The sequence below is a fragment of the Wyeomyia smithii genome, chromosome 1, assembly GCF_029784165.1.
Source record: "Wyeomyia smithii strain HCP4-BCI-WySm-NY-G18 chromosome 1, ASM2978416v1, whole genome shotgun sequence".
Taxonomy (NCBI): domain Eukaryota; kingdom Metazoa; phylum Arthropoda; class Insecta; order Diptera; family Culicidae; genus Wyeomyia; species Wyeomyia smithii.
Genome location: NC_073694.1, coordinates 122,305,034 through 122,331,802, shown reverse-complemented (window position 1 = coordinate 122,331,802; position 26,769 = coordinate 122,305,034). Strand labels below are relative to the sequence as shown.

The following is a 26,769-nucleotide window of genomic DNA, read 5'->3' as shown; positions in this document are numbered from 1 at the left end:
TGATTTGGAAACATGGTGGTTTTATATATCTACTTTATGATATGTATTCCGCAATATTGCCGGTAAATTTAAATTTTTGCGTCACATGTTAGTCGTAAATGAATATCAAATAAAATTGATGTGAAAATCCGATGATAATTATTTCATTTACAAATGGATTTCTAATGGAATCATATAAAATTTAGAGATCTTTTGGTACGTTAAATTCATTGGACAAATTTAATAGAGAATATATGTCGACTTGTTTCAGTGTAGCGCTCGTGTTTGGCGACGCGGTTTCATTCCACTATTGTCGCTTGGTTGCGACCTGACCTGAGCGGACACTCTGGTCGACTGGTTAACCCTCTAGTACTCAAATTTTTGATTCTGATGAAAAAAACCCTACAACGCTCACTTTATAATCAGATTCACGAAAAAAAAATTTCAATCTAAAAAGTTCATAAATAGCTTGTTTATATGAACAAATTTGAAACTCGCCATATGACGGGGCTGGGCAAGTGGGCGAAAAGAAGTTGCAAAATCAAGTTTTTTATAGAAGCTCTTTTTGTTAATAAAAATGTTCATTGTGAAGCTATGACAGGAAAGGTTCAAAGGTGGCATCTTTGTTAAAGCAGATCACTCGAGTGTTTTTTTTAAATTAACTTAGTTATTGCTAATTTCTTCTATAATTTTTCGAGAAATAAGCCTCCTACAATTCTGAGTTCTGAGTTCTCTTAAGAAAATTATGAAATTTGTAAAAAAGTCCTAACGAGCTTGCAAATACAGGTAAACATTACACTTAATGAGAGTGCCCCATGTGCCTTATTCGTTTCTACCATGTTCCATAAAATGTGTTTTATCGTACCTAATGTCAGATGGCGAAGGAAATGAACAATTAGGCATTATAAATACATTGGAGTAGAAAGACAAGATTCAATTCTGCAATGTTGTTTTTTCCTTTGGACCACATGACGTTTTCAAAACCATCGGTTTCCAAAGCACGACGCTGTCTTTCCTTCGTACTTACATCACATGCATGTCTAGACTAACTAGCACTACACGCAAAAGTTGAAGTCTTGTACAATCATTGTGTACTCCCGATTCGCACAAATGTTGCACAGAAATCGCACAGTAAATGTGTGAAACGCATAACGCAACAGTTGTACTGCGAATACATTGACATAGAATGAAATCGGAATATGTATCATATACCGACACTTTATTTCTCACGTCGAGTGTATTAGTGACTAGACTAGACACATCACATACAATTTGCAGGTTGCTCTTTCGCTTCTCTTTCGGTTCGGATTGCGACGCGCAAGGCGATATCTCGTTGCGTCAAGAAATGAGCGAAACACCCGTGCTGTACATGCTTGATTTAATACCAGTGTTGTTAGTCTCACTCATACTGTCGGTGCGTGCTTGCTGCTATTCAGAGGAATGCATGAAGAAGAAAAAGTATCTCGAAAGCGTGTGTGCAAAAGACTTGAAAAGCGTAGCATATATCTCGTCCTCAAGCAGAAAGGAAGAGAATGGTTTTGCTTCTCGCTCGCTTTGCAATGCTGCTTGATACCAGTTGAAACTGTTTAGGTGTAGTAGTTTGGAGCTGCCAAATACATTGGAAAAACGCTAGAGCATTAATTGCGTTATGCCCAACACGCAATCATTGTACTGGTTCCGAATTACATCAACAATTGCGCTAAAAACGCACAATTTTGTACTGGTTTCGCACCATCCAACTTTTGCGTGTAGCAGCGTCAAAAATAGCAAAAGAAATGTCAGCAAAATTATCTACAATAGGCCAACTATTTGCGTTACTAATTATGCCAGGCGTCGTCCCTTTGGAAAACACTGTTTTCCAACGAAAAAAAATAACTTAGTGCCTGATACCGCCATTCGACAGGTTTTGTTATTCAGTAAATAATTATTTGTTTCTTTTAACTTCTACAATAAATTAACTACAATGTTCCATCTATGAACTGATAATTTTATCGTTTGTATTTACCAATAAATTAGAGAATACCAGTGGTTTCTATTTCACTGTACACAGCAAAATAATTTTGTTCTGGTTTTACGATCAGCAACCGATCAAACCAGTCTGATTCAATAAACAAAGTATTTGGATAGATAGTTGAGGCAGTGCTTATGAGGCATGAATTGGAAAAAGTAAAAAAGCAATGTTTATTAATGATTTATAGTTGTTTTGCTGAAGCCCGTCGAATGACGGGTTTGGGAACTAGAGGGTTAACAAACTAAGCTAGCGGCCTTCTCGTGTGAGTGTCCTTGATTAAGCAGTCTCTTCAGGCGCCGCCGTTGCGATTCAAAGAGTTATTTGCCAGCAGCATAAGATGACTCTGGTTTCCTTTTGTCATTCGACTGCGCCACTGGATCGGGAAGATGACCCGTCGGGTTCCCCTTTTCGCACTAGGCAAATCAAGGGTTAGTGATGAAAACGAAGGCCCTCCGTCCAGCGATTCGCTGTCGACGTTGAAGTCCACCTCCAGTTCCATCTTCTCGGTTTATTCGTTGCGTGCGGTTTAGAAGGACTGCACGCCATGAAGCTTGTTAGCTCTATTTGTTCCTGGAGAGTAAAGTTGGCGAGGCCCGGGTTTGAAGTTTATTGAGCTCATTTTTTGATCCCACGAGTTTGCCACGAAATAAAGGTCCACTACGTGACACGATAGCCTAACCCGGAGGACTAGAATATTGTGAAAGGGCGCCAGGTATTCCACAAGCTCCGTTTGCGGCTGGGAATTCATTTCCATGTCGCTATTTGTAATAAGTCATTTCGGTCATTTCGGCCAAACGAGACATATTTTTATACTGTACTGATCTGGTCAAGTTGTTGAAGGATTGAAGTATTTCAGTGCAGGTTTCAAAATAAAGCTCTGAAAATAATTTTGAAGCGTTCTCCTTGGTTTAGTACACTTGAATTAAGGGGTTATATACCTTTTTAGTTTTCAAAAAACCGGAAAAAAATTTATTACATTATCTTCAAATACAACATTTTGAGAACATTTCCACAAATTTTCATAAAGATCTGAGCAATAGGAAGAAAGTTAGAGCGATTTGCAACGCGCCTCGCCACGGCCGCATAAGCTAAACTTGAAACTTTACACGCGATTATCTCGGAATAGTGTTTTCCGGAAAATGACTTTGCCGTGATCCTGATTGCGAGAAAACTACTGAACCGATTTCCTTCATCTTTTTTTTTAAATTTTCGTTAAAAAATTCGCCGGTCCTTGAACGATCGCTTTTTGAAACAAACAGTTACATTTTGCCGCAAAAAAAAATTTAATGCAATTTTTTGCGCTCAAAACGTGCATTTTTTGGGAAAAACGTTCCCATTTGCACTTCGGCAATTGCAACGATAAACTCTCTATATAGTCAATAAGTTAGCAATTAAGATAGTTGTAGAATTATTTCTTTCTTTATTTTGGCAAGTAGGTTTAAATCCCTGCGACTGATAAGGCATAAGACTAGGGTTACCATTTGCTCGGGGTTAAAAATCAGGACAACTTTTTCCGATACAAATTTGATATGAGGTGTTTACTTTTTTAAGGTATCATTAAATAAAACACATAATTCGAGATTTACACTTCAAAATATGCCACTCATTTATTTATCCAAAGTATTTCTCGGACGATATAATTTTGCAACTTTGATTCATAAGGCGTTAGTAGATACCTAAAAAATGCAGTAGCTTAAACTGTTCAAAATTGGGTCCTAAAGTTTTACACGGTTTTTTGATTTTTATATATCAGTTGAAAGAGCACAATTTTCTGAACAAAACGTGATTTTTAAAAAATGTTTATCGTTGTCCTTCGATTTTTAAAGAATAAAAAACTGCTCGAAATACCTTAAATGTCAATTCTCCCATATACCGTACGTTTGCGAAATGTCATTTAAGACATTTCAAGCAGTTTTTTATTCTTCATTTTAAAATTGAAGGAAAACGATAAACTTTTTTTTTTTAAAATCACGTTTTGCTCAGAAAACGCGGCTTTTTCAAATGATATATAAAAACTGATATTCAGCTTTTTACGCGCCATAATGGCGGAAGCTAAAATGCAAAGTTCGTATTGAATCATCCGCCCTTCTGATATGATATATAAAAACTGATATTCAGCTTCTTACGCGCCATAATGGCGGAAGCTAAAATGCAAAGTTCGTATTGAATCATCCGCCCTTTTGACAACTCTGCTCATGTTAATTTGAAGTCTTCACGTATTTTATCAAAAAAAAAATAAATCTGGCAACATTTGTGTTACCAATTCCTCAGAAATCCCCAAAACTGACGTAAGCAGAAAGGTTCGCATATTACGAACACGCCTCATAGCGACCGCCATTATGGCGCGAAAAAAGCTGGATAGCTTTAGGACCCAAAAGTTAGATAGTTGAGGGTTGCATGAACTAGACAATTTCTTTCGACAAAATTCAACCAAAGAAAAAAAATCGTTCAAAATGAGTCCGTTCCGTTCCGGAGTCAAAGTAAAAGTACTGAACAATCTTCAACATTTCTGAACATCCGGCAACATCCAGAAAAATCAGGACAAATGCTAAAATATGAAAAATAAATCAGGACGCTCCAACATATCTCAAAATCAGGACATGTCCTGCTAAATCAGGACGGATGGTATCCCTACATAAGTCCTAACAACGAAAGCGAGCAAATCTGAACAATTAAATTCACAAATTTCTAACAGCGTTGAGAAGTTTCCAGTCCAAAATTATTATTTATTAATAGTAATCCCCTTGAAAAACGTGACATATTATCCCTTGACTTATATATATATATATATATATATATATATATATATATATATATATATATATATATATATATATATATATATATATATATATATATATATATATATATATATATATATATATATATATATATATATATATATATATAAATATATAAATATATAAAGCTATGAATTACTACCAAGCATACCTTTTTCAACATGTTCATTCCTTTCGTCACAGCGAACAGAAGAACGGTCAGTCCAATTGGCCGTAAGAGTGCATAAAACTCTAGAATTGGCCGATGATAAATTCTATGTTATCACTTGTGGTAAAACAGGATTCGCAAGGTATGATTAGAAAGGCATAGATAGGTTTTAAATTTCACCTTTTGATAAATGATTGTTTTTCGTTGTGTGTGATCAGAGACGATAATTCGCCTGTGACTCTCAAGTTCTTCGAGAATGATCGCCGCATACAGGAAACAGTTTATGGTCGAAGATATCAAGTTAAAGCAGAAATCACTCATCCAAATGGAACTCAAGGCATTCGCGTGAAGAACTGCTTCGCATTCAACAAAAAAAACAACACTATTGCTTTGATCGATGATAGAGGGTTAGTTGATTTATTCAAAAACAAAACAAATAATTGGAAGGAACATTTGTTTCTTTAGGTGTCCTATCATGAATAGTGGAACGTACATTATGACTAAGTTCCAAACGATTGCTAATGGAACAACAGCAGTCGCTACATTAAGTTCAATGTTCCGGTTTCCTGAAGGTAGTATACAACAATTTATAGTTGCATAAAATAAACGAAACTAGAAAGTGTTATCTATGATTCTAGGTTCAGAAGTTCACTTTCAATGTGATGTCCTTCAGTGCAATGGAATTTGTCCAGAGGAAAACAGTAGCATGTGTACCGGGGATACCGGGACACATATAAAACCAGCTCGAGCTTCCGGACAAACAGAACAAGGCATTCTTCTAGCGGCCACAACGGTTTTTGTGCTGGATCCAATTGATGCCAATCGTAAGAGTGTATATGAATAGTATTCTATTTATTTTTAGCAATTTTCAAATGCCGTTTAACTATGTTTTACATTCACAGTTGAATCTCTCTATAACGACTTTTTTATAATGAAAAATCTCTCTATTGCGACTTTCTCAGTGGTCTTTTCTGTTTTACATACATAACAGTTCCTCGTTTTATTGCGACACTTCTCTATCACGACGGTCCCTTGAGATGTCGCTATAAAACGATTCGACTGTATCTTTTTGATTTGAGTCCTTCCGAGCAAGATGCTGAAATGGTAAAATTAAATAACCTTAATTTCAATTCATATCTATGAGCTAGTCAATAGCTTTTATAGTTATGTAATATCTTATAAAGTACCATGAAACGGGTTGAAATTGATCAACTTTTATAATATTTTCCAATTGACTCGCTTACTTACCTTACCAAACAGTCCCAAGCCGTGGTGTGGCCTTTGCTGTACGTAAGAGTCGTCTCCATTCCACTCGGTCCGTGGCTGCAGTTCACCAGCTCTGCAGTCTGCGTAGGGTCCGCAGGTCGTCTTCCACCTGATCGATCCACCTTGCCCGCTGTGCACCTCTCCGTCTCGTCCCTGACGGATTGGTTTCAAGAACCATCTTTACCAGGCTGTCCTCTGACATCCTTACAACATGCCCAGCCCACCGCAACCTGCCTATCTTAGCGGTGTGGACGATATATGGCTCCCCAAGCAGCTCCTGCAGTTCGTGGTTCATTCGCCTTCTCCACACTCCGTTTTCCATCTGCAGTCCACCGAATATGGTACGCAACACCTTCCGCTCGAAGACCGCAAGGGCGCGTTGGTCCTCCACAAGCATAGTCCATGTCTCATGCCCGTAGAGGACTACCGGTCTGATCAGCGTCTTGTAGATGGTAAACTTGCTGCGGCGACGAATTCTACTCGATCGGAGCGTCCTCCGGAGACCAAAGTATGCACGATTTCCTGCCATAATGCACCGTTGAATTTCTCTGCTGGTATCGTTGTCGGCAGTTACCAGTGAGCCCAGATACACGAACTCATCAACCACCTCGATTTCATCACCACCAATTTGAACTCGAGGTGGGAGGTTAGCAATGTCCTCTCGTGAACCCCTTCCTTCCATGTACTTCGTCTTCGATGCATTGATGACCAGTCCAATCCGTTTGGCTTCAGCCTTTAGAAGGATGTACGTATCCGCCATCTTCACAAAGGTCCTAGCCACAATGTCAATATCGTCGGCGAAACCAAACAGTTGAACCGACTTTTGGAATATCGTGCCACTCGTGTTAATCCCCGCTCTTCTAATGCCACCATCCAGGGCAATGTTAAACAGTAGGCGAGACGAGAGACCATCACCTTGTCTAAGACCTCTTCGGGTTTCGAAGGGGCTCGAGAGTGCCCCCGAAACTCGAACTACACACATCCCTCGACTATCGTCGCTTTGACCAACCGCGTCAGTTTGTTCGGAAATCCGTAGTCGTGCATAATTTGCCATAGCTTGTCCCGATCGATTGTGTCGTACGCCGATTTAAAATCGATGAACAAATGATGTATGGGAACGTTATATTCGCGGCATTTCTGCATAACCTGCCGAACCGTGAAGTCCCGCCTGGTAGTGCCCCACGAACTGCTTCGCAAATGGTGATAGTCGACGGCAAAGTATTTGGGAGAGTACCTTGTAGGCGGCGTTCAACAGAGTGATTGCCCGGTAATTGCAGCACTCCAGTTTGTCGCCCTTTTTGTAGATGGGACACATAATACCCTCCATCCATTCCTCCGGTACTCGTTCTACCTCCCAAACCTTGACAATGACCCAGTGCACGGCTCTAGCCAGTGTTTCTCCACCGTATTTCAATAGCTCGCTGGGAAGTTGGTCCACTCCAGCAGCTTTATTGATTTTCAGTCGACCAATCTCCTCCTCCACCTCCAGAAGATAGGGGGCTGGAATTCTGATGTCTTCTGCTTGTGCACCAAGATCAATTGGCATACCATCCTCGCGCTCTACTGCATCACCGTTTAGATGCTCGTCGAAGTGCTGCCTCCACCTTTCGATCACCTCACACTCGTCTGTTAGGAGGTTGCCGTCCAAGCACCTGCACATATCGGCTTGCGGCACAAAGCCTTTGCGGGAGCTGTTCAGCTTCTCGTAGAACTTCCGAGTGTCGTTAGCTTGGTACAGCTCTTCCATCGCTACGCGATCTCGGTCCTCTTGCTGGCGCTTCTTCCTTCGGAGGACTGAGTTTTGGCTGTTCCGAACTTGTCGGTATCGTTCCACGCTCGCTCTCGTACGGTGTTGCAGCATTCTCGCCCGTGCTGCATTCTTCTCCTCGACTAACCGTTTGCATACGCCGTCAAACCAGTCATTTCTATGATTCGGGGCCCTTGTACCTAGTAGCGCTACGGCAGTGCTACCTATGGCGGATCGGGTGCTTTTCCAGCCATCTTCAAGGGTAGCTGCACCAAGCTTCTCTTCCGTAAGTAGCACTGCCTCCAGCTGCTGCGAGTATTCCTATGCAGCCTCGGCGTCCCGCAGTTGCTCAATATTTGGTCGCGGTGTTCGACTTCGGCGGGTGTTATACGGGTGGTCCAAATCTATATTCGCACTGCGGTAGGTGCGAACGTTGATGATGTCGGAGAAAAACCTGCCGTCGATTAAAACGTGGTCGATTTGGTTCTCTGTCTGTTGGTCGGGTGAGCTCCAGGTGGATTTGTGGATACCTTTGCGGGGGAAGAAGGTACTTCGGACTACCATACCACGGGAGGCCGCAAAGTTTACGCACCGATGGCCGTTATCATTAGACACGGCATGCAGGCTATCTGGTCCGATTACCGGTCTGTACATTGCCTGCCGTCCTACCTTAGCATTCAAGTCCCCAATAACGATCTTCACGTCCCGTCGCGGGCAGCTATCGTAGACCTACTCCAGCTGCGCGTAGAACGCTTCCTTCTCGTCGTCGGGTCTTCCTTCATGTGGGCAGTGCACGTTGATGATGCTGTAGTTGAAGAACCGGCCCTTTATCCTCAACTTGCACATCCTTGCGTTGATCGGCTGCCACCCTATCACGCGTTGGCGCATCTTGCCCAGTACTATGAAGCCGGTTCCCAGCTCGCTGGTGGTACCACAACTCTGGTAGAAAGTAGCCGTCCGGTGCCCGCTTTTCCATACCTTCTATCCTGTCCAACAAAGTCCCTGCAGCGCTACGACTTCGAAGTTGCGTGGATGTAGCTCGTCATATATTATCCTGTCGCATCCTGGAAAGCAGAGCGATTTGCAGTTCCATGTCCCAAGTTTCCAATCGTAGTTCTTATTTCGTTGCCTAGGTCCATGCCGATTGTTCCGACCCGTATTATCTCTTACGTTGTTTATAACATGTTGTTTTCCAGGGCGGCTCGTTGGGCCTTCCCCAACTCCCTGTCTCGCCGGGGGACCATCGTGTCAGCTCTGTTTAGAGTCCCACGCTGCCACCAGGACGTTGATAAGCCGCTCCTAACATGGAGATCAGACGCTGTTTTGAGCCGCACCATCTTGGTGAACAGACGCTCGGGTTGGCGAAACATTTCCTCTACCGCCGGAATATGGTTAACGCGCCAATGATCGCGTCGCACCTTCTCACTTAGCTATTGTCGGATGACAACATTGCCCAGGCAACACCAACCAGTTGTATCCATGTTTCAACCGGCAGTCTAGTGTAATCATATGACTCGTGGCGGTGTGAGATAGGAACTTGTGAGGGCCGAAGCTATGTTTGACGCTCCTTCCAGGTTGTCAACTCACCATTTGATGCCCAAAAATTAACTCGCTTAATGTATATTTCTTTCGAAATAGCATATATTTAAAACAAGTACTGGCATGTACTCAAAAAAACCCCTATGGCTATTGGCGGAATTTTCATCGTTAACTTTATTAAATAAATTCGAAAATTCTATAAGGTACTATGACATAAATTAGAGTGAAATTGATCACCCTTGAAGCCCATACATTATGTTAGAAATGTGCTATTATTCAATATTGTCATGATAAATAAAGATTTCTGAACTGAAAAATATCAAACACAGCTGATTCCGATACAAATTTCATTTTCATTTTAAGTGACACCCCCCCCCCCTTCCTTCAAAAATGTTGAAAATTGGAAGGGGATGAAAAAAAAAAGAGTTGAAGTCGTTTTGTTAATATTATATTGACTTTTCGACAGCGTATATGATTAGTTTAGCAACAAACAAGTCTAGTGACAGTGAAAGTGTCATCAAAAGGCAAACCAAATGATTGATAATGGTAATAATGAGATATTATTCAACACACTCTTGCATGCAAGTTACAAACGTCGTAACTTGTGCACAATTTTTTTATGAAAGCTATTCCTCTTTTTTCTTCTCAGTGTTATTTATTTTTTGCCCTCCCCTTAGCTAACTTTGATAACCGTGGACATAAAAACTATTCAAAATTTGTATCAGCCTAATTTGGAAACGAAAATGACGATATTACAAGTAGAAATCTATTCATTCTGCTCTCATTTTAACATCGTTAGACCGATTTAAATTCGGTGTGTTGCAAATTGTCAAAAACTAGCTCTGTAATTTTGTTTTGTAATTTCCTACTTAATTATCAGTAATACATCAATAGTATGGAATTGTTGAAAACTATAAACCTTAAGCAGGTTTTAGACGAAGCAAATATTTGCTATTTTTGGTACGATTTTTATTTGCACAAAATTAAATCTGTATTGAAAAATAGCAAATATTTGCTTCGTCTAATACCTGCTTTACTCATTTCTTCAATTTCAGCGTAATTTACCATTAACCTAATTTATTTCAAGTAAATTCAATATTTTTTGTTATTTTGAAACTTGTTTGATTAAATTTGATTGAGTTTTGACCAGGGATGTCATGTAGAAAACCTCATGTAGTTTTCGACGTGTTTTTTACGTAGAATACCTCTGGTAGAATACCAAACCAAAAACGAGTTTTCTACGAGTATTCTACGAAAACCTGCAAAGAGATTTTTGTGGTGAATTACATGAAGAATAAACGAAATTTAAGTTTGAAAATATTATTTATTTTTGATTGTGATGACTATTTTGTGTGAATTGAGAACGAATTTGACATTTAAAATCGTTGCTTTTAACCCTCTAGTGCCCAAGTTAATTTCTAGACGGGCTGCGGTAAAATCACTATGAATCATTATGAACACTTTTTAAGTATTTATTGAAGCTTCTTGGAGGTTTGACTGAAGCCCGCCAAATGGCGGTATTGGGCACTAGAGGGTTGATCTCCATCGATTGATTTTGTTTTTGATGTGTTTCATAAGTTTTCGGATTAGAAATACCTCCCGTTTGCAAAATATTCTAGGGCTTTCTAGCCAGTACAAACAAATAACCCAGGTATGTTTAATTTTATCTTCGAAACTTTATTTCAATTTGTAAATTACATTAAGTAGCAATTCAGAACCCAAAAAACTTAGCTCAAAACTGAATAATACTGTACCCAAAAAAGTGAGTAACAATCACTCAGTTTTAAAACGCCTTGTTTCTCAGTTATGCGTATTTACGGAGTTTTTTTTCCTTGTAGGAGCTTATGACCACTGCTACCATTAGTTAGATATATTGTGGTATACTCCGCTTTAATATATATGCACTGTCAGTTCGTTCCATCACTATGGGTATCAGTGACGGTCGCCCTAGGACTTTGCATTTCCCCCCAAGAAGGAATGCCCTCTTTGATAAAGTTCATTACCTTTGTTAGTTCAGCAATCCATACCTCGTTAGGCGTTAGGCATTTACGGAGTTACTCAGTTTATGAGTTGTTCCACTTTTTACGAAAATGCGTCAAATCTTACTCATTCCAGAGTTATTTTCTCGAGGGTGTTAAAAATTCTTCCTGCAACCGTTTAAAGTTGCATGGAATTTTTGGTGGGCTTTCTTATATATGCCAGGGGAGCCATGAACCATTGAGAAATCGGGTACGATCAAAATATATGAGGTTTGACCGCGATAGCATAGTTCTGTAGAAAACAGGCCTTAGATGCGCCTTTGCTGTTGCACTGATTTTGTATGTGACGTACCGTGGAATGGGGTGAAATTGATCAGTGGGGTGAAATTGATCACCTGAAAATTCGTGATAAAAAATACTAATAAAAAAATATTGCTCTTACAACACTAGGCAATGTTAACGTGTCCTTAAACGCCACTTTTGCATGATTCACATACCTGTCAAAGTTAACCCTTGCATGCCCGGTGCAATTTTTCATATTTTCGAAAAATTCTTCTAACTCAATACTCAATCAAATTTGATCAATCAAGTTTCCAAATAATAAAAAAAGTATTGAATTTACTTGAAGTAATCTTAGTTAAGGGTTAATTATGTTAAATTTTGAGAAGTGAGTAAAGCTTGATAGAAGCTCAAAAAATGTAATTTTCAACTATGATCATTCCATACCATTAAAGAAATACTGATGAAATCGCAGGAAACAGGAAAGATTTTAATTTCAGAACTAGTTTTTAAGCTTTTGCAACAAACCGAATTGAAATCGGTCTAACGACGATCAAATAAGAGCGAATTTAGCAACAAGCAGCTCGTGACCAGAATAAACAAATTTTAACCTGAAATATCGTTATTTTCGTTTCCAAACTAACTGTAAATGATATTTTTCAGTACAGAAATCATCATTTATCTTGAACATATCGAAAATAATCACAATGGCAAAAGAATGTATGGAATTCAATGGTGATCAACTTCACCCCAATTCACCTAATAGTACCTTATAGAATTATCGAATTTACTTCATGAAGTAGACAATAGAAATTTCACCAATTGCCATAGAGGTTTACTGGAGCACATACCAGTACTTGTTTTAAAATTATACTATTTCGAGCAAAATGTCCATGAAGCTAGTTAATTGGAAATTGTTATGAAAATTGATCAATTTCACCCCATTCTATGGTATATCATGCTTTTTTGCATTTTTGGATGACAACAAATATGTTGTTAAACCGTGAATTACGATTGAAATTTTTGAGTGATAACTTTGTTTGCTTTTTTGAGTTTCTTTATTATTGCTTGTTTCGCCATAATCACCAAAATAGTCCGGAAAAACACTTTTTTGCTTCTTCGTATTTCTTTTTTTTTTTTTTGTTATATTAACTCTCCCGTTACTTAAATACACCTAATCAGCGCAACGAATGGCATTTTATGACTCATAATGTGAATTTTCGAGTGTTTGAGAGTTTTCTATTTGCGAAAGGTTTTCTACCGTAGAAAACGTAGAATACAGTTTTCTACGTAGATTACTTACGAGTCCCGGAAAATCGCGTAGAATACCATCCCTGGTTTTGACTGAGTTAGAAAAAGTAGGAGGGTGGTATTCAAGACACGACCGCATGACGTTGGACTACGGTATTCTTATATTCCATTAAAACAAATAATAGAGAGAATTGCAACTCTAGTATTTGCTGCAATTTTATCTAACAGTGCATTTCTGAATGCTGAGACGTTAAAACGTTATAAATAATAATATATACTAAAAGAATGGATATCTTTTATTTAATCGCTGTCATTTCATACATATTCGAATCAACCCTTTGTTTGCTGCACTACCAAGACAATCATTTAATTGAGCGAATTGGTAAAATTTTCCTATCTAAGCAAAAAGCAAACTTTACGAAACTATCTGAAATTGGAGCCCAGAACGATTCAACCGAAAATTTTAAATTTGAAAATTGTTTGACATTTAATCGATAAAACTCATGCTAGTTCCAGCCCAGCATATAACTTCATGTATTTGAAAAAAAAACGTTTGGTTCAATAACTCAATATAGCAAGAGCTCAATCACACGTTTTTCGGTAGTTGTTATCAAGGTTTGGGCGAGTGACAGGAAAATATCTTAACTTCTTCAGTTGTGATTTAGAGCATTTCTAATTGTTTTGTTATTTTTCACGATAGCGACAAGTCTGTTTCTTTCTCTGTGTGCGAGAAACAAAATCAAAATAGCGTACCGAGAAACAAAAACGAAAATTTAATGAATGCTCATTGAGAAAACTTGCAACTCTTTTTACCAAAAATTTATGATACTCAAAAGAACCCGTTTTGATCTAAATCAAATTTCTAGTAAATAAGTGTTGATCATTCATAGGTAGTAATTTTTCCTCGATGAATAAAGACTGGCTGAAGAAGTTAAAATCGCTGCTGTAAAATCAAATTCACAACTGTGTTCGTTAAGACGTTTTAATATTTTCAATGACAATAATAATCTTCGATAAACACCCGCTATAGTTATTCACACACATGCTATAACTATCTAAACACGCGTTAAAACTATTACTATCCATACATACGCTATAACTAATCATTACACACGCAGCAGCTATCCACACACAAGCTATAACTATCCGTACACACGCTGAAGATATACACGCAATAGCCATAATATGCTACACATGCTAGTGTCTTACACACGCTATAGCTAGCCATACACACGCAACAGCGCCATCCCTATCATCGCAAATGTCATAGCAATACAGATGCACATACGCTATATGTGCACACTGCACACACACCCAACGTTTTCACCCAACGATATCTGAATTGGATTACCGCTGGTGGGGTCCAACTCAGATCGAAGGAGCACCGAACTGAATGAAGAAATGCAGCTTCCCACTACCTCCGCCGCTGCTGCTTGATACCACCGCTCTGGTTCTGCTGCAGCTCAGTTTGGCCGCTGGAATCAGCCACCGCTGCTGATTATACAAGACCGGCCTGGTGGCCTTCCACTTGTTAACTGATGAGGCCTTCCACTTGCTATGAGACGACACAGGCTATTATATAGCCCAAAGCAAAAATCCATCCGCGAGCAAACAAGAAGCGAGCTTGTGATTGGTTGAATGTGCACGACTTTTAACACAACTTTTAACTAGTTTAGTATCGAAAACATATTTAAATTATTATATGACAATCTTGCGCAATATTTCCCCTATCAATCAAGCCATTGGTGTTTAGAATCTGTTCAGTGGTAATGATAAAAGAAGCATTTTAAAACGGTGTTGAAACACCTGTTGCAGCTACCGAAAGCGAGCTCGTTATTGGTTGAAAGCTGCGAGACTGTTTACAAAGTCAGATCGGTTGTATCCGTTAGTGTCGACTGTGCTTGTGAATAGAGGTGGTGATTGGTTGCTCGGTATGATTTAGACAATCGATGTGATTTATCAATTTTTCAATAGTGTATCTCGAACAATAGGTTATTTTTGTTACATAAATTCAACCGTAAAAGAATTTCTGATCGGTTGATGCCAAAACCTCGAAATTCTGAAAAGAAATGACTGATATATAAGCGCTCAAAACCTGACCACTTTTCCCTGGTTTTCCCCGGTTGAATTACTAGATTTTCAAATTCAGGTGCCTAACTTCGATATAGACGTTAGTCCAACGTCAAAAATTTTCAAAAATTTTAATAATTAACTGGGTTAACTTTGGCAGGTACGTGAATTTGTTAAAGTTGTATTCTAGGACTCGTAAATATTACCTAAATAGTGATGAAAGATCATTATCTTTTGATCAGTATTATTTATCACGAATTTTCAGGTGATCAACTCCACCCCACTGGTCAATTTAACCACATGAGCAAAATCATTTCAAATCGCCTGGAAATACGCGAAAATTTAATTGACCATTTTTGATTCGAATGAAACTTTGCACACGTATTTGGCTTAGCAAACTGAGCATTTTTCACAGGTTGAGAGATTTTTTACACCCGTGAGTTACATTCTAAAAGGGCGTATGCCTTTTGGCATAGGTTTTATTCGAAGCATTGTAGCCCAGAAACCGTTGGTTGTATAGAAAAACTGTCTGAGAATGAGTTGTAGCGAATCGAAAATGCATCATAAAAAAAATATACACTGTACAAAAAACAATTTTTTTGAAAAAAAAAATTAAAAATAAACATTAAATTTCAATTTAAAAAAAAAGAGTTGAATTTTTTTTATATTTTTTTTAAGAAACTTAACGTTAATACGCAACTTTAAAAAAAAGTCCAGGATGGAGAAATGAAAAATAATTTTTTTATGGTAGATTAATTTTTTTATAAAAATTCTAATTCAAACCTGTCTCAGAATATTTGTATTCTGATGATTTTTAAAGATGCAGAGAGTCATTTTGAATCAAAAAGCTCTTGGTAGTAAACATTCTTAAGGCATTGGTTTTCGAGTTACGTTTTTCTCAATTTGTCCATGGTTCTCCAGCAAAAACCATACGTTCATTGGAATGCTTGATCAAAAATATACAATTCATTCTTTGACAACAAAACGATTGGGCAAACGGTTCTCAAGAAAACAGTTAAATGTTTCAAGTGATATAAATATATATAAGAATCAAATATTTATTTTCGAGTTTTATTATCTTAGGAACATATTTTTTTATGACATAGATACTTTACAGTTTCACCTTATGTTTTATATACATCATAAGTAAATGATTCGTCATCTTTTGAAAACATCTTATTTCTTTTGAAAACATCTTATTTTCTGAAATCGGAACAAAAGAGTAATACTTTTGTGTGGCAGCTATTATTATAGATTTTTTGAAAATATTGCTCCATTCTGTTACTCCTTGTTTATGTTCTTCATATGATACCCAACTAAATGACATTTTTGATGAATTTTTATTAGTTTTCTGATTAGACCAATCATACAATTCTTTTGCGCTTGTAATGGGATGTTCATTTTCTTTAGCTAAACTTGCATTTCCTGCCATTCGTTTTAAAATGCCACTAATTGCATCGCATGGGCCTTTAACACGAGAAGTCGCAAAAAAATGCCACTCTGCATCGACGTTATATTTTGTTTTGAACTTGCAAAGACTTGCAAAGTTTTTTCTATTTTTTTATTGTGAGGCAGCTCCATCAGACATTAATATCGCTTTTTTCAACTCTATTACTTACCAGTCAGCTCCAGGCCGAAGTGTCCCTTGCTGTTCGAAGAAGTCGTCTCCATTCAACTCGGTACATGGCTGCAGCTCGCCAGCCATGTCGTCTGCGGAGGCCCCGCAGGTCGTCTTCCACTTGATCGAGCCACCTTGCTTTATCAAGAACCATTTCACCGGGTTGTCGTCCGACATCCTAACGACATGCCCAGCCCACCGTAGTCTCCCGATTTTCGCCGTTTGAACGATGAGTGGTTCTCCCAGCAGCTGATGCAACTCGTGGTTCATCCGCCTCCGCCATGATCCATCTTCCATCTGCACTCCACCACAGATGGTACGCAACACTTTTCGTTCGAAAACCCCAAGGGCGCGTTGGTCCTCCACGAGCATAGTCCAGGTTTCGTGGCCGTAGAGGACTACCGGTCTGATCAGTGTTTTGTAGATGGTTAACTTCGTGCGGCGGCGGATTTTATTCGAGCGGAGCGTCCTCCGGAGTCCAAAGTAGGCAAGATTTCCTGCCATAAGGCGTCGACGAATTTCTCTGCTGGTGTCGTTGTCAGCAGTCACCAGTGAGCCCAGGTACACGAACTCGTCTACCACCTCGATTTCATTACCGCTAATATGAATTCGTGGCGGGAGGTTGACACTGTCTTCTCTGGAACCTCTTCCTTTCATGTACTTGGTCTTCGATGCGTTTACGGCCAGTCCAATTCGTCCGGCTTGAGCCTTCAGTCTGATGTACGTCTCCGTCATCTTTTCAAGGGTTCGTGTTACAATATCAATGCCATCGGCGAAGCCAAAGAGCTGAACGAACCTTCTAAAAATCGTGCCCCTCGTGTCGATACCAGCCCTACGTATCACACCTTCCAAAGCGATGTTGAATAGCAAGCACGATAATCCATCACCTTGCCGTAACCCTCTCCGAGATTCGAAGGGATTCGAGAGTGTCCCCGAAACTCGAACTACGCACATCACCCGATCCATCGTCGACTTGACCAACCGTGTCAGTTTATCCGGAAAGCCGTTATCGTGCATAATCTGTCATAGCTGGTCTCGAACGATTGTGTCGTATGCCGAATTAAAGTCGATGAACAAGTGATGTGTGGGCACGTTATACTCACGGCACTTCTGTAGGACCTGCCGTACCGCGAATATTTGGTCCGTGGTGGCGCGGGCACCCATAAATCCCGCTTGGTATTGCAAGGGAATTGCAAACGGTGATAGTCGACGGCACAGAATTTGAGAGAGTACCTTGTAGGCGGCGTTCAGCAACGTGATTGCGCGGTAGTTGCAGCAATCCAACTTGTCGCCTTTTTTGTAGATGGGGCACACTGTACCCTCCATCCACTCCTCCGGTACTACCTCCTCCTCCCAAATCTTGGCAATAACCCAGTGTAGCGCCTTAGCCAGTGATTCACCACCGTGTTTTAACAACTCGCTGGGGAGTTGGTCAGCTCCAGCGGCTTTATTGTTTTTCAGCCGGCCGATCTCCTCTCTAACCTCCTGGAGGTCAGGGGCTGGGATTCTGTCGTCATCTGCGCGTACACCGAGATCTACTACCACTCCGTCGTCGTCCTCTGCTACATCGCCATTAAGGTGCTCATCGTAGTACTGCTTCCACCTGTCAATCACCTCACACTTGTTCGTGAGAAGGTTGCTGCCCAGGTCCCTGCACATGTCGGCTTGTGGCACATAGCCTTTGCGGGAGCAGTTCAGCTTCTCGTAGAACTTTCGTGTGTCATTCGCACGGTACAGTACCTCCATCGCCTCGCGATCCCGATCTTCCTCCTGGCGCTTCTTCTTCCGAAAGACCGAGTTTTGCCTGTTCCGTGAGCGTCGGTAGCGCTCCACGTTCGCCCTCGTTTGGTGTTGCAGCATTCTCGCTCGTGCTGCATTCTTCTCTTCCACTAACTGTTTGCACTCGTCGTCAAACCAGTCGTTTCTCCTGTTCGGAGCCATAGTATCAAGCGCCGCTACAGCAGTACTACCTATGGCTGATCGAATGTCCCTCCAGCCATCTTCAAGAGTAGCTGCGCCAAGCTGCTCTTCCGTTGGTTATGCTGCTTCCAGCTGCTGCGCGTACTCCCGTGCAACCTCGGCGTCCCGTAGTTGCCCGATGTTTAGTCGCGGTGGGCGACTTTGACGCGTGTTTCGCACCGTCAAAAGTTTTGAGCGCATGCATGCTGCAACAAGGTAATGGTCCGAATCAATATTCGCACTGCGGTAGGTGCGAACGTTGATGACGTCAGAGAAGAATTTACCATCGATTAGAACGTGGTCGATTTGGTTCTGCACTTGTAATTCAGGTGATCTCCAGGTGGCTTTGTGGATGTCTTTGCGGGGGAATAAGGTTCTTCTGACTACCATACCGCGGGAGGCTGCAAAGTTCACACATCGTTGGCCGTTATCATTTGATGCGGCGTGCAGGCTATTCGGCCCTATCACCGGTCTGTACATTGCCTCCCGTCCTATCTGAGCGTTCATATCACCGATGACGATCTTAACGTCCCGTTGCGGACAGCTATCATACACCTGCTCCAGCTGCGCATAGAACGCTTCTTTCTCATCGTCGGCTCTTCCTTCGTGTGGGCAGTGCACGTTGATGATGCGTAAGTTGAAGAACCGGCCCTTAATTCTCAACTTACACATCCTCGCACTGATCGGCTGCCACCCGATCACGCGTTGGCGCATCCTACCCAGCACTATAAAGCCCGTCCCAAGCTCGTTGGTAGTGCCACAGCTCTGATAAAAGGTAGCCTCTCGATGTCCGCTTTTCCATACCTTCTGTCCCAACCAGCAAAGTTTCTGCAGTGCTACGATTTCGAAGTTGCGTGGATTTAGTTCATCATATATGATCCTGTCGCAGCCGTGAAAGCCTAACGATTTGTAGTTCCATGTACCGAGTTTCCAATCGTAGTCCTTATTTCGTCGCCTAGGTCTGTGCTGATTGTTCCGATCCGTATTAACTTCTTCGATATTTGCAACATTTGGTGTTTTTCGAGGCGGTTTGTTGGGCCTTCCCCAACCCCTGTCTCGCCGGAGGGCCATCGTGTCAGCTCTGATTAGAGTCCCACGCTGACACCAGGACTTTGATCAGCCGCTCCTAACATGGAGACCAGACGCTGTTTTGAGCCGCACCATCTTGGTGAACAGACGCTCGGGTTGGCGAAGCATTTCCTCTACCGCCGAGATATGGTTACCGCGCCAACGATCGCGTCGCACCTTCTCACTTAGCTATTGTCGGATGACAACATTGCCCAGGCAACGCCAACCAGTTGTGTCCATGTTTTAACTGGTAGTCTATTGTATCATATGACTCGTGGAGGCGTGAGATAGGAACTTGTGAGGACCGGAGCTAAGTTTGACGCTCCTTCCAAGTTGTCGACTCACCACTTGAAGCCCAACTCTATTGTTGTTTTCAAAAAACTCATTAATTTGGCAATGAACACCTGAACCGCAACAGTTCAGTACTTCCGATATTATGATTAAGCTGATATTCTTAAGTGTTCCAGATTCTGAATAGTAAACAACGAAGGGATGAATGGTGGCTTGACTATCACTCCAATAGTTACACGAATCACAAATTGATGAAGACGTATTAAAATAAGCTTGTCTGTTCAATATTTTTAATTTTGCAATAACGTTTTCGTTTAATTTGCGTAAGCTTGATGAACACCGATGATCAGAAAGGGTTTACAGCATTTGGGCTTGGTGTATTCCATTTTCACTTTATTCATCTTCACAAAATGCAAACTGTTACTAACACATCTGGAGTAGTGCAATCGTATTAATATACGAAAACAGATATTATAGGTAACCCAGTAGTTATTGGTTGCGTACTTTACAAACAGTTATTATTAGTAAACAAGTAGGTAGTGTTGCACGACAAACATATTTTTTATAAAACATTCGGCAAGGGGGAACGTGTAAGTAGGCTAAGGTTTAGCGCTTGAGTTATTTATCCAATCGTTTTGTTGTCAAAGAATGAATTGTATATTTTTGATCAAGCATTCCAATGAACGTATGGTTTTTGCTGGAGAACCATGGACAAATTAAGAAAAACGTGTATTTTCCGAAATATTAATAATTTTTCGAGCTTAAATTAAAAATAACTCGAAAACCGATGCCTTTGGAATGTTTACTACCAAGAGCTTTTTGATTCAAAATGACTCTCTGCATCTTTTAAAATCATCAGAATATAAATATTTTGAAAAATGTTTAAATTAGAATTTTTATAAAAAAATTAATCTACCATAAAAAAATTATTTTTCATTTCTCCATCCTGGACTTTTTTTTAAAAGTTGCGTATTAACGTCAAATTTCTTTAAAAAAAATAAAAAAAATTCAACTCTTTTTTTTTTAAATTGAAATTTAATGTTTATTTTTAATTTTTTTTGGTCAAAAAATCACAGGAGGGTTGTGGGCAAAGCCACGACCGCAAGCTTGAAGTAGAATACTTCTACAAGAAAGATAACCCAGCTGCTTGCGTGTCAGTCATTTTTTCTAGTAAATAAACGTTGACTTATCAGATCAATCGAACTTTGCGCATCAAGAAGGATTGACCATTTCCAATAATATAGTAAGATGCTTGTCATGATTGGGGCTTAACAATTTTTGAATTTTGGTTATGCGATAAATTAATTTTTATGCAGATAATGAAAATTTTTCGTATGTCATGCTCATGACTGAAGAAAAAGATAATTCAGTACGTTCTGAGACACGGAGATAAAGTAAAATTTATAACTTTTACAAATTTAAAAATGTGAATAACTCAAGAGAAAATATTAACTCTTCAATCATCAGGCTTTTATTTCATCCTGAAAAGGACAATTTGTTGTTCAATTCAATATCGGATAAGATACCGATCATATCTTGGCGTTATCACTGACAATGCGAATAAAGTAATCCTTGTAATAGAATAAACAGTGGAAAGCTGTTTCAACACTCAAAACTAGACGGCTCATGTGTTGTCAAAATGAGTTAACTTTTCACTGAATGCATTTACTAGTGCCCGCTATCACACAGAGACTGCATTTCACTAAAGTGCCTCACTGCATCAGCTGCTATCGATGCTGATACTCGCTGCAACTGCCACGCTATCCGAAGCCATGCCACAGTTATGGCCGTTATACGCTGTCATTGGTATCCGCTGTCACTGCATCCAGCTGCTATCGACGCTGAAATCCGCTGCAACTAAACAATTTTCATTGGCAGTGGTATTTTTTATAACTCACTTGTAACCTTATTTATACGATTGAAATGATTCAAAGTTGAAAATGTCACTGAAAACTATAATTCTGCTTGATGCAATGATTGTAGTAATGTTACATTTTGCGGTGCACAATTGAGGGTCAGCCCATATTTTGGCTATTTCTATTACTTTTGCATGATAATACATCACGACTTAATAAAATAACTTATTATCAAGCTTTTACAACAATAAAGTAACTTGCGTTATCTTTTTTGACGATTTTATAGACAAAATGATTTTGAATGCCAAAAGTGACCCATAATTGTGTCTTTTGCTGAAGTGATATTTTTCTTCCCATTCGATTTACACGCATACACTGCAGTGAAACTAATTGTTGATCGAAAGTACACATCAGAACACAGAGATAGATAGTAAAACATTCGTAGTTGATCACTTTTCCGATTTTCTATCTATTTTTGAACATTCAGACAGCACGTTGACTGACCCATAATTGTAGAGGGACTGTATATAAACTTAAAAACCTGAAGAAACTGACTCGAAAAATCTGTGTTTTACATACAAGCTTACGCATTTAGTATTCCTGATGTTACTGAAAACTGGGTTCGAGTCATGCTTGGGTTACAGCAGGAAGATAGTTACACGCTATCAAAAAACGACGAATGTGCGTGTCATCTGTTTCGATGAATTTACAGTGTATCATTCGTTTTTCGCTCCCAGGTCTTGGTTTGCACTGTAACCAGGGATGCCGCATGTACTGAAATATCTGTGTTATTCCGAATTAGAGATTCCAGGTTGCTACGATGCACATATAAAACTCGTCGTTTATTTTAAACTCTACCAGACATGCATTTTTCACCATTCTCTGTGTTGTGCTAGTAGGGTAAATTACCATATAATGGACCCCTCCCCTATAGTGGATCACCCTCTAGATTAATTTATTTTATGTAAAAATTTGAGTGATTTTCAGAAAACTCCCATAGGGAAACATCATGTCCAGCCAGTCTGCATCACAAACATAGGTTAATAAAATAAAGGGGTCCACTATAGGTTAATTTACCCATTCTTCTTGTTGTTGCGATCTGGTTCATTAGAAAGTTATTATGAATCTTTAAAAAAAATTGTATTAAATTTTTATTATTCTCTCGAAAACGAAATAAAAATTTAAGCAGTTTATATGAATCATACGTATATATACAAAATATATAAATAAAATCCCTGATCAATTTTAGTATAAGGTAACTAACACGAAAAATGTAATCCAAATTCTCCGTACACAGTTATGAATAGATATTTTGCTGCGTGAAAAATATGGTCAAATTTTTCAACTGGATTCTAGGAGAACCAATATATCGCGTGGACCTCTGGGTTCATTAACCTTTGTTTACATGAACACTCGGTTCTAGCCTAACTCCGGCCATCACCTCGAGAAACGGGTAGGGTACGGGTAGTTGGAAAACAATTTCGGGTTCGGGTCGGGTACGGGTTTGAAAATTCTCGATGAGTCGGGTACGGGTAACAAATTTCCCATACCCGACCATCTCCACCGTACAATACCGTCTATGTCTATGTGCTCATGACTGAAGAAAAAGATAATTCAGTACGTTCTGAGACACGGAGATAAAGTAAAATTTATAACTTTTACAAATTTAAAAATGTGAATAACTCAAGAGAAAATATTAACTCTTCAATCATCAGGCTTTTATTTCATCCTGAAAAGGACAATTTGTTGTTCAATTCAATATCGGATAAGATACCGATCATATCTTGGCGTTATCACTGACAATGCGAATAAAGTAATCCTTGTAATAGAATAAACAGTGGAAAGCTGTTTCAACACTCAAAACTAGACGGCTCATGTGTTGTCAAAATGAGTTAACTTTTCACTGAATGCATTTACTAGTGCCCGCTATCACACAGAGACTGCATTTCACTAAAGTGCCTCACTGCATCAGCTGCTATCGATGCTGATACTCGCTGCAACTGCCACGCTATCCGAAGCCATGCCACAGTTATGGCCGTTATACGCTGTCATTGGTATCCGCTGTCACTGCATCCAGCTGCTATCGACGCTGAAATCCGCTGCAACTAGTGCGCTATCCATTACTACGACAAATCTGTGGTCCCTATCGCTGGTATTCACTGCACAGCTACTGCTGCTGCTGTTGTCGCTGTCTAGAACTATTATGAGCAGCTTCAGCTGAAACAGGCTCTTATATAGGCCAAATAGCATATTTTCAATAGCAAAGTATATGATTCTGTCGACCGTGCTTGGGAAGCAATCATATAACAACCAATCAGAGATCGAATTTTGCGTTTTGGCAAGGCTTGACTGTTTTCAATAGTACAATAGTTTGAATAATAAAATTACAATTATCTTCATTTGGGAAGAATCTTATAAGATTTTCCAATCTATTGCTACAAGAACGAAGGAAATCCATCGAATGCTAACCGATTTATTAGCATTTGAAATTGGACATATTTTTCACTTTTTTCGGTTTTAGATTTTCATTTCACATCCCTATGTAGCCGAACTTCCTGAGAGAAGTATTCTACTTCAAAAATTTTTTTTGTACAGTGTATATTTTTTTATGGTGCATTTTCAATTCCCTACAACTCATTCTCAGACAGTTTTTCTATACAACCAACGGTTTCTGGGCAACAATGCTTCGAATAAAACCTATGCCAAAAGGCATACGCCCTTTTAGAATGTAACTCATGGGTGTAAAAAATCTCTTCATCTGTGAAAAATGCTCAGTTTGCTAAGCCAAATACGTGTGCAAAGTTTCATTCAAATCAAAAATGGTCGATATTCGACCATAGGTCATTTGGCGCGATCTTGCTCACATTACGCGGTAGTCTGTTTCGTCTGTTTCTTATACATAAAACTGCAAATCATCATTCAGTGTATCATCATAAAATCAAATCATCATTCAGTGTAGAAGGATTTCGCGCCAACTTGACCAGGTGTTGGTAGCAAGCTATCAGAATTCAACGAATCTTTGTGGATGTGTAGGCCTAACTACCCTAAGTAACGTTGTCCATTTTTTTTTCAAAATTTTATTTGTACTAACACTAAAGCATTGCCAATCATTGATGTATCAGTTGCACATGAGCCGCTGGTTGAACATGAAACGATTCATCCCGCTATCGTTCTATTATTGAGCCTACCTCTACACAGTAAAAAAAATTTACATTTCTTTAAATACACATAAATGGAGCATTGGAAACCATGTAATATTCCGTGTGGCATTATATTCACATGCAATATAAATGAATATATTGTTAATTTGCATGCATATTTATATTCAAAGCCTTAAGTTTATATCACTTAACGTACAAATTTACATGGTTCAAAACGATTCGGTATTGTGCATTATTTACGGTGTGAAATTATATATGTTTTCACATTAGGTGCTAGAAACCGTTATGTGCTTTCATTTGTATTAGTTGTAAATTTCATTTTTTGGTACTGTGTACAACGAGCCATCGGAATATAGTTCTTTGAGTTTCCGACTTGCTGACTACGCCATACTGAACCCAGTACTTTCTGAGATAAAGAGGGATCTTGTATTGGAATCCAGTATCGTCGTTGTCGCTTTCAATAGTACACTTGAAAATGTGTTCACCCAAACAGTGCCACACTGTTAACCCCCACGCAAGCCAGTAATTATATTGTAGTCAATGGTAGTGAATATAAATAATCTAATCTAAAATGATATTTAATCGAATGATATATAATCGAGTCCAACCTAAATATAAGTACAGTGACATTTCGATTATACCACGATCGAAGAAAAATTTTGCGTCATATATTGAAGCATATTTATTTCATGTTATTTGCATGTGTGTATGTATGTATGTATGGTTTGAATGTTATGTTTTAAATGTTCGGTATAATTTAACTATTGGCAACAAATTATTGGTTATATATAGTGAAAATTAAATCCCGCAAATATTATCAAGGTGCATTTTTTTCTGAAAATTGAAGTGTTCGTTTTAATCTATTTTAACAAATAATAAGTTCGTGTGAGAAATACTGGGTTTGACCGCTAGGTGGATTTATTTGGTTTTTCATTATAACTTCAAAAGATTACCTAAACAATAGAGTTTGTCCGATCATGGAGAAAACAGGGGAAAAAAGTTATGATATATTGAAATATTTTTTGACATGAGACATCGTTTTTGTTTTCTGTACTGGGATGCATTTTGTAAAAAATGAAATGAAACTGGCAAATGTTGCGTCAGATTTCAAACGATAAAAACAGCATAATCACCTGAATAACCAATATGTTGTTGGATAGGTAAAATGTTGAACAATTTTGTAATACGCTAGTTATTACTATTATTTCTTTGCTCAACGCTGAAGATTGATAAAAAATATCAAAGACAAACTTATGCGAACAAGAACCAATCACAAGGAAGTCTGAAGCGAATGAGTTTATAGAAGGTCGATTGCCTTATCAAATAATAAATAAAACACAATCCTCCAAAACAAACAAGAACCAATCACCTGCGAGCATTCCTAGCACAGACAACATGAATGGACACAAACCATTTCCTCTGATATTCTCTTTATCAATATCAAAAGAAAAATTTAGAGAGTTCTTCCGTCAATTTATCAATCAATCAGGTCAATTTATGTTTGCTTCCATGAACTTAGACTAATTTGATGTCTTGAAGGCAAAAGTTTCTCGAAAACTTTAAAACAACCCTTTTTCTGGAACAATTCCTGCTACTAGAACGTAATAAAAACTGTTAGAACGTAATAAAAACTGATGTCTTGAAAGAAAACATGTTTTTGATAGCAACAGTACCGTACAGTAGAGATGGTCGGGTACGGGTAGTTTTACCCGATACCCGTACCCGACGGGTTCGGGTCGGGCTTCG

General features: G+C 39.1%; 1 protein-coding gene across 5 annotated transcripts in view; it reads left to right on the top strand.

Annotated features, from left to right (window-relative positions):
• The window catches only part of LOC129728798 (uncharacterized), a 181,575-nt gene that overhangs the window by 141,318 nt on the left and 13,488 nt on the right, over nucleotides 1-26,769 (top strand). For all 5 annotated transcript variants that reach the window (XM_055687282.1, XM_055687261.1, XM_055687266.1 and 2 more), the window contains 4 exons: nucleotides 4,975-5,081; nucleotides 5,158-5,346; nucleotides 5,405-5,511; nucleotides 5,578-5,763. In XM_055687282.1, coding sequence (XP_055543257.1) covers nucleotides 4,975-5,081; nucleotides 5,158-5,346; nucleotides 5,405-5,511; nucleotides 5,578-5,763 — 589 coding nt within the window. The remainder of the gene's footprint in view (nucleotides 1-4,974; nucleotides 5,082-5,157; nucleotides 5,347-5,404; nucleotides 5,512-5,577; nucleotides 5,764-26,769) is intronic.